The sequence below is a fragment of the Trematomus bernacchii genome, unplaced genomic scaffold (assembly GCF_902827165.1).
Source record: "Trematomus bernacchii unplaced genomic scaffold, fTreBer1.1, whole genome shotgun sequence".
NCBI lineage: Eukaryota > Metazoa > Chordata > Actinopteri > Perciformes > Nototheniidae > Trematomus > Trematomus bernacchii.
In genome coordinates, this window is record NW_022987899.1 from 4,714,336 (window position 1) to 4,727,245 (window position 12,910).

General features: G+C 39.2%; 2 protein-coding genes across 2 annotated transcripts; both read right to left on the reverse strand.

Annotated features, from left to right (window-relative positions):
• Positions 1-719: 719 nt before the first annotated feature.
• Positions 720-4,145, reverse strand: LOC117469977 (T-box transcription factor TBX1-A). Its single transcript, XM_034114475.1, has 8 exons — positions 4,139-4,145; positions 3,848-4,022; positions 3,651-3,752; positions 3,208-3,379; positions 2,894-3,049; positions 2,735-2,802; positions 2,287-2,396; positions 720-1,728 (listed from the first exon to the last, which is right to left on the reverse strand). The coding sequence occupies exons 1-8, from the start codon at positions 4,143-4,145 to the stop codon at positions 1,544-1,546; spliced, it is 975 nt and encodes a 324-aa protein (XP_033970366.1). The 3' UTR covers positions 720-1,543.
• A 1,363-nt stretch (positions 4,146-5,508) lies between these two features.
• On the reverse strand, positions 5,509-7,779 carry LOC117469978 (apolipoprotein A-I-like). Its single transcript, XM_034114476.1, has 4 exons — positions 7,716-7,779; positions 6,972-7,023; positions 6,626-6,770; positions 5,509-6,506 (listed from the first exon to the last, which is right to left on the reverse strand). The coding sequence occupies exons 2-4, from the start codon at positions 7,012-7,014 to the stop codon at positions 5,903-5,905; spliced, it is 792 nt and encodes a 263-aa protein (XP_033970367.1). The 5' UTR covers positions 7,015-7,023; positions 7,716-7,779; the 3' UTR covers positions 5,509-5,902.
• Between the last annotated feature and the right edge of the window lie 5,131 nt (positions 7,780-12,910).

Below are 12,910 nucleotides of genomic sequence, written 5' to 3' on the forward strand. Positions count from 1 at the left end.
GGCTCGGGATTCGAACCCACGATCTCACAGAGGTCTGGATATGGACTGCCTGGTTTAACTCAGCGATACAGCAGCTTGTGCAACCAGGATTGATTTGAGGTGACCTTTTTTTTTTCGTTATGTTATGGCTGGCCAGTATGGAGGACGAAACATGACATAAGTATAAATAAAAAAATAAAAAAATGTATGACTAAATACAGGAATAAATAAATCCAGGAATAAATAAATAAAATAATAAAGACATTTGGAAATAAATACAGAAATAAATAAATGTATAAATAAATAAAAATATAAATATATAAGTTGAGAATAAAACAGAACACACGTATCTTTAATGTATTTCTACATTTATTTTGACTAACATTAATATATTCATTAATTTCTGTGTCTGGGCATGTTTCACACAATGTTGTTCTATTTGGTAGCCTTTTATTCTATGGATATGACAACATTTATAACAATTGTACTTTTAATTGCTCTGAACGTTGTGCATGTGTCTTTAACAATATCTTTGAGTTGCTATAATATTTTATTTCACTTCTTCTGACCAGTCCCCCTCAAATAGCACAATACCGGATAAATCAACATGATAACTGCATGGCTGGGATTGGACCCACCACCTTCTGACTCAAAGACAACAGCTCGTCCTCTTAGCCACAGCCAAATGATGGACTGTTGTTCAGAAATGATGAAGTCATAGCCTGAAAAGGTGCTTTTTATTTCATGTGCTGTCCTCCAAACCTGTGTGCTCATTGTGTGCATAAAAGTACAAATTCACTCCAAATCACATCATAGCAAGACCTATAGTTGTATTGGGCGTTGTTAATGTTTTAAAAACACATTGGTGGTCCAGAGGTCTATGCACTGGCTTTTCATGAAGGTGCTCAAGGTTCAACACCAAGGGAGGAACATCTTTTGTCTCCTACTATGCACATGTTAAATCTAGAGAAATTGTCCCCACCACTTTTTCTAACGAAATAAAATAAAAAATAGTGCAAGATTATGTTGCACGAGAAGTAAAATATATAAATGTCAAATAGAATACAATAAGCTAAATGTTGCAGAGAATGTTGCAAGTGTCCAAGTACATGCAGAAATCTATGTAATATAGAGTAAGATAGACAAGAGCAGAATGTAAAATTAAACATTCTTATACAAGTGGCTTGTTCCAGATCATTTATTCCACCATGACACGGACATAGACATTTGAAAGGAAATGTAAATAAATGGCTCAGTTGGCTAGTGAGTGATCTTCGGATAAAGGGAGTGCTGGTTCCATTCCCACTGCCTCTCACCTCAAATTGCTCCTGTGGGGATTGCCGACAGTATTGAATCTATGTAAGTTGTTTTGGATAAAAGTGTCTAACAGGTGACATGTCATTGTGGTTTTGACTTCATACATAGGTTGACTATAAAATGTTTGAGAGACAGAAAACAAGTATATACATTTATAATACAACACAAATTAACATTGATATCAGCTGAGGAAGCAAGCTGTAAGTTGAATTCAATTCAAAGCTCAATAAGTTTCGCTTCTCTTTTCCTACAATAGACCGTCTCTCTCTTGAGATGGTCCTAGACAGTCCCAGTAGGAAGGAATAGAGAGGAAAGAAGTGGGTGCTAATGCACTGTCCCCGTCCTTACTCTCCATGTTATGTCCCACAGTGTCTTTAAGGTGGTGGAATAGTCCACACTGCTCCACCATCAACGGGGCCGGGTCCTCCTTTCCTGAGGGCGCAGGAGAATACAGTTTGAAAGGTAAGTATCCAACAAAGTTTTTCTATCGTGTATTAAGTCTTCACAATGTCTCATCTGCTGATCAAAGTGGACAGATTTATTTAACCTTCCAGCATCACAAAACTTGAGCAGTAAGGTTGATGAATACAGCTGAACGTCATATCACTTCTGGATAAACTCACTAGAGGGCATCTGTTAAAGAATATATCCTTTAACCCTGCACCTTGTAGGTCATGTCTAATCAGAAAAGAAATCCAACAAATACAGAAAATTCGAAACCAGAGGATAACTTTATCTAAATAATAAATTAAAGTTTCATAGGTGCTTAATACATCTGGTTAAAATACATTAGAAAAATACATTTCAATACATTTATTAGAACATTTGTAATTTTGCTTGGGTGAACCCTCTTAACAATCCCTGTGTTTAAATTGTGGATTAAAATGTGTTATTATGTTTAAAACTATAATAAACACAATGTCCTGAAAAAAATGAATAATGTTAAGTTGTTTCATCCAATATGTCAGTTACATTCAGAGAGATACTCACTGGTTGAAGTGTTGGACCCCCAGCTTCTCTGCTCTCTGGGTTTGGTGGTGAATGACTCAGCTCTGCCCTCTGGTGGACACCACACATCTAGGGGTCCGGCAAAACCCACCCTGCACACATTAACACATACACATACACACACATAGATAATGTATATAGTCATACACGCATTGTAGACAGAGACATGCCTGTACACACGGCTATATAACCACCATCATGTTCCTTGCAGTTTTACCACACATGGCCAATAACCTTTTATGTGTAAACCCCCTTTAAAAACAAAGGTCAAAGATTAGCTATCATGGGGACTTTTGCCTCATCAATATGTTCCAACTGATAACAGCGATAAAGATACACTCTGATCTAGTCAACTGGCCTTTTCGGAGAAGTGTTTCATGTGTTTCTTCATCAGGGAAACCTTATACAGACATGATTGAATGACACTCACCGGACCTGCAGGTCTGTAGTCCTGAAACCTTTAGCAAATGGGTTGCTAGCAATTTTTAACTGGGTTATCTGAAAGAAAGAAGGTAAAATGAATTATTTCCCAATGCTAGTTATATTAGTTAAATCACAATGAAAATCCTACTGATGCCAGATTTCCTACCCGGTGGTTCTGATAGGCAGTGACTGCCATAAAGCGTGTCTCAGGGAAGGAAAAAGAGCAGAAGTTCCTGTTTGCATTTAAGTGACTGTTGGGAGCTGGATCCACATACACCACATGGAAGCGCGGCTGATAGCGATGCATGGAGTTCAATATCATCTGGCAGGGAGGAAGGTGGAGAAAAACACACAACAGGCTAGACTAAAGAGAGTATTTGTTTGTTTGTGATGCAATGGAAATCAAAACAATGTACTTTGTATCTTTGCTCAAGGTCCAGGTAAAAGCATGTGGGAGTCACATTATAGACATTGACTGACATGTCCGTTGTAATCCAGCAGGTTGTTGGTGAGCTTGAGAGTGTCGAAGGACACTGTCTGCTTCATCCACTGGGCGCCACATGCAGGTGAGTCTGGGTGGAAATGCATCCTGCTTGGGGCTATGACATCCGCTCGCCCTGCCACCAACCAAGATGAACTGTGGAAAGCATATCTGACACACACACACACACATGCACACACACACACACACACACACGCACACGCACACGCACACGCACACGCACACGCACACGCACACACACACACACACACACACACACACACACACACACACACACACACACACACACACACACACACACGTTTCAAATTTGTATGGGAAGGTGAGGTGTGCTTTCAGGGTGGAAAATAGCACAGATAAAGGTTCTACATAAACAATCTCAAAAACATTTATAGTTTCTCAATCTGTATGTGTGTCTGACCTGTATCTTTTATCGTCAACGGGGATAAAGTCCATGAGCAGGACATATTCAGCAGTAGGATCCATGCCGGAGATTTGCACCTGGAAGGTTGGAAACATCCTCCTGCAGTTTATGAACATGTAAATTACCATACTGTTGTAAGAGAGAGCAGAGACGGGGAACAATGGATAAGTGAGGAATATAAGTGTTATTGTCACCTTCCAGCTTTAGTAACAATCATCTCTGTGCCCAGCTGGTCAAACTGCTGCCAAAGCACATGCATCTCCAGCTGAACTCTGACCCCACTGACTTGGGGAGTCTTGGTGCACGATAGTGACCCCCCGTCTGCACAGCAGGGCAGAGATAGTTCACAGCTCCGAGACAGATGAGGACCTATTAGGAGAGGAGAAATGTGTTTTGAACATTTGCTCACATTGGGTTCAGACTTTGTGTATAATGATCATTATGTTAATCTAAATAACTCAATTGAAATGAAAATGAACACTTACCATCCATAGTTTGAAGGTTTCCAGGATGAATAATATGAAAAAATTGTCGTTCCTGTCAGCTCCTGTCATTAATTTAAGACCAGTAGAAAAGAAAACACACAACTTAACATGGAAATTAAGACAAAACTCTTCCTCCTAGTCCAGTGTCCAGTGTCCGGTGCTGTGGTAGATGTACATCCAAGTGTTAGGAGCGGCTGTTGGTGTCCAGGAAAAAGCTGGTTTTATACACCCAGAGACTCTCACTGGGGACCCCATGCCTGCCTCATCCATTACAATACTCATAGTGCCACTGACATGCAATAATCACAGCTGCACGCGCATGCATTCATTGCAGACCCAAGCAGTGTGAATACGCAAAAGTGTGCACACACACAACGTTTTTAGAGCATCTAGGAATCCCCTGCTTGTATTTCCTATTGTCTCAAATAGCCTAAAGCCTTAAGTGGAAGTTATCTTGACGGACCAGTAGGACATTAATAACACCTTAATCAGCTCAGTGTTAAAGGGTGTGGACAGGTAAGGACAGCAACAAACTGCTTTTATTATTCATAGCCTATTTTCTTGGAGCAGAGTTTCAACACTTTACTAATTAGTGTTAGAGAGTTAGGAATTTTCTTGGTTTAAAGGTAATTCTAGTGTATTTATAAATGCAACATATCAGTGTCAGGGATACATTGACAGGCATGGACCTCTATCCCTTGTCAACCTTGCTGTCAAGGTTGTAAGATGTTCGGAGGTTACTTTTTTCAGTGTGTTATGCAAGGCGTTGTGTACTATGAAGACCTTAACTAATGAAATACCCTCAAAGTAGGACACAAACAATATGATATATATTTGTAATGAATCAAAATGGTCTGCTTTGACATTTGAGATAAGGGTTTAGTGGTGTGGTGATTTTATACCATCATGTGCCTCTATATGATGGGACAGTGTTGAAGGGCTCTACCCTCAGGGATCTAGACCCTAATAAAGCACAACAAGTTAGTCAATAGGCCACTTACCACCCCCCTGATCAGCTCATTAATCACAGCTATCAGGACCACAGGCGAATGTATCTCATATGTTATTGGATGTCTCTTTTAAGTAGAACTGATCGTATCAATATTTTTTTTTCAAATAGACCTTGTGATCAATGATGACCTCTCAAAATGCTGTCTTTGTCATATCATAGTCTGTTGTACTGCTACATTCCTGAGAGGATTTTCCTATAAGGCCGCATTATATATTTAAATGCTTAATTCCCTATATATGCTTAAATTGGCTTTATATGTGGTGCACTGCATTGTGTTGTACATTATTATGGACATGCATCTGCTTAAATACAGAAAAATCATTTCGGAAAGATTCAAGTTAAGAGTCAGAGAGCAAAGTATTTTTAACAGTCAGATGTTTATTGAGCTGTATTTTGTCGAAGCACAGTTTTCATCAGACAAGCATCATTACACAGATGTTTAAGCACATACAATTCCTACACAAAATGTAAGCAGTTGGCAATGAAGACTAAGCATGTTGGTGCTGAGTATGTATGTGTTTGTGTATGTGTTGGTCTGTGTGTGCTTGAGCATGTGCGCACTAAGGTGTTTGCATAGGATGGAAAGAGCAAGAGTCCCGCCAGTTTGTTGCAAAGAACTGCATCAATTAGGCATTGGCTTCATTTTTGGAGGTCTGGCTGCACATTTGAGGAAAGAAGGAATGGAGAGGAATTTGGAATGGATCTAGGCCTGAAGTTAGGTGAGGTTAGTTACAGAAAGGGTTAGGGAGGATTTACTGCTTGTTGTAGAAAGCAACAATGGTCTGGAAGATGTCCTGGAGCTTGACCTTGACTTCCTCGACTAAAGGTGCGACCTTGCTTCTCAGTTCAACGATCTTCTCGGTGTTCATGTTCTGGCCATCGGCGTAGACCTTGCTGATCTGATCCTTGTATTCATCGATGTAGGGAAGGGCCAAGTTCTTCAGCTGCTCCAGACGGTCAATGAGCTTGGCACGCACAGCATCCACAATGGGCATCATGGCGGTCTTGGTCTCCTCAATGTTTAAAGCGATCTTGGTCTGCATTTCCGCCACAATGGGCTCCATCTTTGCCTTCAGGCTTTCCATTTCGACGGTGTGCTTGGCGGCATACTCTTCGATGATGGGCTGCATCCTTGTTCGGTAGTCTGCGATGTGTCTGTCGATGACTTCTTTCAGTGCAAGACGTTTGGGCTCCAGATCTACCTTCAGGCTATCAATATCAGCCATGATGGAGGCACGGAGGTCAGCGGTGGTATCACAGATGGTGGATAGGACACCATCGGTGACTGGGCCTACGGCAGCCTGCACAGTCTTGATCTGAGTGAACACGGCTTCCAAGCGCTCAGACATGCCGACCCTGGAACAGAGATGGGAGAGCGGAACTTAGCTTAAGTCAAACACACACATACATGAGTAAATGGTGACTGGAAAAAAGTGACTGGGGAGAATGGGAATGAACCTGTGACATAGCCTTACTTGAGATCACTGTAGTCGGTGCCATCGAGCTGGTCCAGTGCTTTGTTGGCACTGTCCTTCACCTGAACCAGGTACATATCCATGGCAGCACGGATGTGCTGCAGCTTGGATGGGGCATCAGCCTGCATGGAAGCGGCATGAGAGCCTGAGAAGGAAAGGGGGAGAAAAGAGATAAACATTTAGGGTGGGGAGATGAAATAGATGGCAGTCTAAACATACAGTTTTTAATATGTAAAATATTCAGTTGTAATAATTTGAGATATAACATAAACGTAATACACTTGTTAAGCAATACTTGCAGGTTAAATGCAGGTTAAATATTAAAAAAGATGAATTCAGAACTCACCGACAGCCAGCACAAGGGCGAGAGCGAGAGCAAAGAATTTCATGATGGTGGTCTAGAGTAGGAAAAAAAGGCAACATGTCAAACTCACAGTTATACATGTAAAATGTGTTTCAATACAACATGTTTAAATTACACAAAGGAGCAAACAAAAACTATGTAATAATGGAAACTCAATAAGCTTTGAATCCCCCAATTAAAACAATTGGAAGGCCAGATTAGAAGGCTTAAAAGTAAGAAAGCTTAAACACACTGTAAGAGCTACACACGGGTCCCTGAGTCCACTCTAAGCATATGGCTGCCTATTAAAGGCACCTTTAATCTGGGTAGATTACGCAGGGTTATACATTTTGAGAGACAGTTTAAGCTGATTAGCAGTGTTTTGTAAACTAATCCAGTCTTCATAATAAAACAGTCATTGAGCTCAAACACTATCAAAATCCCGGCACACTCAAATTGAGGAATCCTTCTCTTCCTAAAATGAGAATGCTAAAACCAACAATGTTTACTATCACTTCAAGATAAACAGCACTATCCCAAAGTTTCAATCAGTTAAATGAAATATCTCTTATTTAAGAGTTAAAACCAAAACATCTCTTTATACAGAGAAACCTATCTTTTTTTCCCGTCAAAGCCCACAGATTGCTGAAAGCTTGCAGATGAGAAAAAGTTCCCCAGCAGTCTAGTCTGACTACCTCTTCTACAGCCCAATTTCCCAGTAAGAGCCACAGAGGCTGTTTGTCTTACCTGGAGGAGTTCTTGATGAGACTGAACAACTTGAGCCAGAGCAGACTTTTTATAGTGCCTCGGTCTGTGTGAGGAGGAGGGGTGGGGGTGGAGGTATGAGGGTTGTGTGTCTCCGTGGAGGTGGACCTCACCCCCCTGCCATCTCTCTCAGCAGGGGGACTGAGTAGAGAGTTCAATGGTCACCTGCTGGGAGAAGATCACTCAGCACACACGCTGACACACAGAGTCACAGATTGGCTTTACATTATCAGTATCATAAATGTACTGTCACTTTTATTGAAGCACAAATGTTTCTCAGCAACATCAGCTATCCTCTAAATGCACTAAGCCTTTCAGGGCAACAGGACATTTTACTGGTGATAATTCCAAGCTAAGCTTTTTTTTCTGCTTGACAAAGACCTTTCACATTTGTTCTCTTGCAAAGCTACTCTTGTTGTGTGTAGGATAATAAAAGGCTGAAATAAACAAGCTAGTGTTAAGACGGAGCCATGAAGGTAGTTTAATTTGGAAAAGAGTGTGAAGGGACAGGAAGGCAGGGTTTGAAAACATTGATGTAGGAAACAAGAATAAAATGAATGTAAAGGTTTCCCTCAGGAGACTATACATGATCCTGTTTTTTGTTTCCTTTTTACATTTTTGTAGCACAACTTCATACAACAGGTTTTTTTTTGCATACTATTTGTTGCAGAAGAGTTTATAAGAGAACACATCCAAATGATTGACTGTTTCAGTGCTGTCATAGGCCTGCCAAGTGAAACAAACAAAAGCAACAGAAACACTGCTATCAACTCTGAAATGTAATCACATTCAGTCTGCAGTCCTTTAATTGTGAATGAAAAATATGCATGCAAACATACATTTACCAAGACCTATACAATACCACGTAACAGTGCACCAATCAATTGAGAAAAATGTCTCGTGCAGACTTATCTCATTTTGACGGATAACAAAGTTTGTGACTAGTAAGTGAGTGGGATGATTAATAGGTCAAAGGGTGGTGAGTGCCATGCTGTTTGTTGTCACCAGTGGACTTTGCCGCCATGGCTTTGTGAAATTTGAGAAATAGAAATTACCATAGTATACAAAGTTACCTCCAATAATACTTATTGGATATACCATAGGTGCTATAATGTATGCTGTCACACAACCCTTAAATCCCTTAAAAGGTCAAAGTCTATTCGTTTGAAATTTGCAGTAGGAAAGAGATGAACCATACCCATTTTAGAAATACAATTGTGCAAATTCCTCTTAAAACAGAGAACGTGACATAATGTATGCATTTTTAGTTAAAAAAGAAATCATTTTGCACAAAGGCCAAAGGTCCAGGGTTATTGGGTGCAAGGTTAATCGTTGTGATTGTTAGTGATAACCACCGTAACCCAAAAGACCCTGTGTTTCTTGCATAATATCCAGTAATGTATTTACAGTAGGATAATCAATGCACACTTTTCTCTGAACACCTTCACTCAGAAAATCGTGCACTGTCAATACTTGCTCAGAGAGATTGCAACATTTAAAGTTCATATATTGTGCAACATGAAGCAAACAAGGCAGCAAACATTTCAATCATATTCAGTAGAAGTTGGAGATAATGCTTTTGATCTTAGAAGCAACACTTACAACTTATTTTAACAGAACCAAATAACGAATGCAATTAAAATATCTTTATTCTGGCTGATTTGTTGCCTCAAAATACCAAAAAGTACACCTACATGGTGGATCAAATTGTTAGCAAAAGGTCAACTACTATCTTTCACAGTCTCAACAAAATTCCTTTACTGCATTTATTGAACAGCTGTTTGGTCTAATTTCATACATTTGTGTCAGGGTTTGTAATGTTTATGAGTGTAAATCACAAGACAAATGTCTATATTACATTTATGATGGTTTCAATGCGTGTCTGACGCATAGACCAAATCACCTTTGCCCCTCTTTGTCTTTCTCTACTTCCATTTGCCTTTGTTATTTATCATTTGACACAGGGGTGGCAATCTTGACCCTCACCCCCTGACTTCAACACAATGTTTATAGACAGGAGCCAAGCATAGCTTGATGAGGCTTTAATGACAGAGGGGTGACAACACTATCAGCTATACAAGCCACTTCAAGGTTCAGATTGTCGTTATTAATTTGTCAAATGTAAGGAAATAACCATTAATTGCTATATCTGAATTCCCGAGTGCTTTATTTAGCCAGGCAAACTGCAACAGACAAGCAAGAAAAAACAATGGTTTTGAACCAATGGTGGGCGTAAACAAGAAACCTGAAGGTGCTTTCTCTGACTTTGAGAAATAGTGATGGGCATAATTCAGTATTTTATCAAATGTTTTCTGACTAAACCATTTAACAAATGTGAAATAGGCCTTGACAGAAGAATTAACCTTATCTAGAACCACAACCTTTGAGACTGATGCGTCAGCATCCACACAGAGCCATCAAGATAACTGCGGTTGTATCAATACAAACTAAGAACACCTAACTGGCAAGACAACTGCTAAGGTTGCATTTTCCTGATACTCAAGCGACTAAACACCTTATTATTATTATTATGGTGAGCGTCACTAACATTTAAACAGGCAAAAAGAAAGCAAAACGGTTGATCCTGGGGATTCTAAAGATTCAGGACACTTGCAAACTGCTTAAGGGAAGTTCTTCACTGACAACTAGTTTGTGTCACAATCACAAAGATCTCAATAGCAACAGTTACATAAATCTAAATGATATTCTAACATGTGATAGGATTTCGTGAAACTTTACTAAAAAAAGGGAACTTCTTTGATGCTGATAAACAACCAGTTTAACAGTGACCATCAACAACCAGACAGATGTGGAGTAATTGCCTGAAGCTGATAAATATTTAATCAGAAAATCACTTGATCAGGCCCTGGCTGAGGTTCAAAGGTCACGTCATTGTTCCAGCTGCCTCCATGATGGAGCACTGCTCTCAAACCAGCAGGGGAGGTTATCTCAGCTGCGAGCAACAGTGCGGAGCTCTCTCTCTCTCATCTTCTTCAAGATTTCAGAAAGCTATATCCAAGTCTTCTTGAGTGTATTGAGGTGGTTTTGCAATGTCACATCTGTTGAGGTCGGTTTAATACAGATATTTTGACCGGAGACCTGGTTGCAAAGTGTCACTGCAGGTTGTATCGCTCTGCGGGTTGTACAGCGGGACATCAAGAAAATCCACCCTGAACTCAGATAACCTAAACATTAGAGGAAAAAAAAAAAAAGGTGCCGTACATCTGTATCCAGTACAGTCACTAAGGGATATTGTTTAAATCAAAAATACTGACAAACCCTCACGTTGTCAGAGAGTAATGAGGACAAACTTGGGCTACTTATTTGCCAACAAACATACAGTGAGCTGTTGCTCTGATAGGGAACATTATCTTCTGCCTTTATGATCCTGTGTAGCAATTTGCTGCTTTTTTAGATAATGCACTGTAGTTAAAGTGCAGAGTTAAACGTTAGGCCCTGCTGACGTGATAGGAACATGTGACACACCTCTGAAAGCTCTTGCAACAGCAAATCCAATAATAATCTGTTTTCGGTGCAGAGTCTTTAAATGATCAACATATTATTTGAAAGTGTAATGATTACTACAGGTTGAAAAACATTCTGCATATGTTCCTTCAAAAAGGAAACTGCCAGAAAAGGCCCTTTTCCCCGCTAAATGTATTATTCTGTAGAGATACAGATACTTATAATTAATACTAGATAGTACAGATTTATATTTCACTAGAAACAAATTGCTATCGTAAGGCACCTTAATCTTCATATGTATTTTTTAAGTAGACTTAACTGTTTAATGCATTTTTTTAACAATTAAAATCCTAAAGGCACTAGTTTGAGTATTTTAAAGGTTTTAGGACTATTACATACATTGTTTTATACTTTTGAAAAACAAATGGAACCCATTAATTAGTAGGGAAAGAATTTGAAGACAATTACTTGGTTTCATTGCTTTTCTCAATTATATTATAACTATATTATCCACTCTTAATATAACTGGAGGCTGTGGCTCAGTGGAAAGTGTGATCGACTTCAAATCAGGGGATAGCAAGTTCGAGTCCCACTGCAGTCAGCATGTTGTTGTGTCCCTGGGCAAGACACTTTACCCCAAACTGCTTCTGTGGGGATTGTCCACAGTATTGAATGTATGTAAGTCCTTTGGATAAAAGCGTGTAACAAATGACATGTAATGTAACTAGGAGCATTGAAAAAGAACAATGAATACAAATTGAAATAGAGATGTAACTACCTAAACAAAAGAACAATGATTTGAAATGTTAACATTTAAAAAGGTTAACTTCATGGCTACTAAAACAAACACTTTAGGTCATGATTCATGTTTGAAGTGTTAAGACAAAAATGCACACTGCAATCCCACATTAGGACTGTGTAATATATTGTGTGGTGCGTAGGTGTTGAACATCTGAGTTTCAAGGCCTGTTTGTAATGGGAGAGCTACCATTGCCCAAGATGTAGAGGCCATTCACCCGTTAACCAGAACCAGACCGCCCACTCAAGACAAATATAGGAGCTGAAGTGATTTCTCTTTTCTGAACCCGCATGTCAAGGATTCTGGATCACTATTTCATACCTATTAATCATTATTTATATCTGTTTTTATTCGTTCTTTTTATTTTGTAATACTTTTTACCAGAAGGAAGCATGTCTAAAAGAACCCAATATGTTAGAGGGGAGATAATATAAATGTTTGGCATGAGGATAATTGAAAACATACTCAAGTAAAATAAAATCCTGCCAATCCCTTCATGTATAAAAAAACATAAACACAAGCTGCTTTCTAAAAGGTGGTGTTCCACAACAATACATTTAGCAATAATTATATTTTGCAACGATGTTTGCAATATTTCTTATAATTTATAAGTGTAGATTTAACAATACAAAAATAAGTTGTTGAAACAACTTGCTGTATAATTGGCACTACATTAGCCCTGAGAATTACTTCTATTTACCAAATGTAGTGAAACACCCTAGCTTCTATGTCAGAGAGGTTGACTAGAGATATACTTGTCACTAGAATCACTCATGTTGCATCAGTCCTCCCCTCAACTGCTCTTTATCTGGGTAAAGAGACTAGGACGATCATACTATTTTTTTTGCAAAATGTAGGTGAGCAGACAACAATAGATTGCATGAGAAGATGTGACAACAATCTGATATCACTC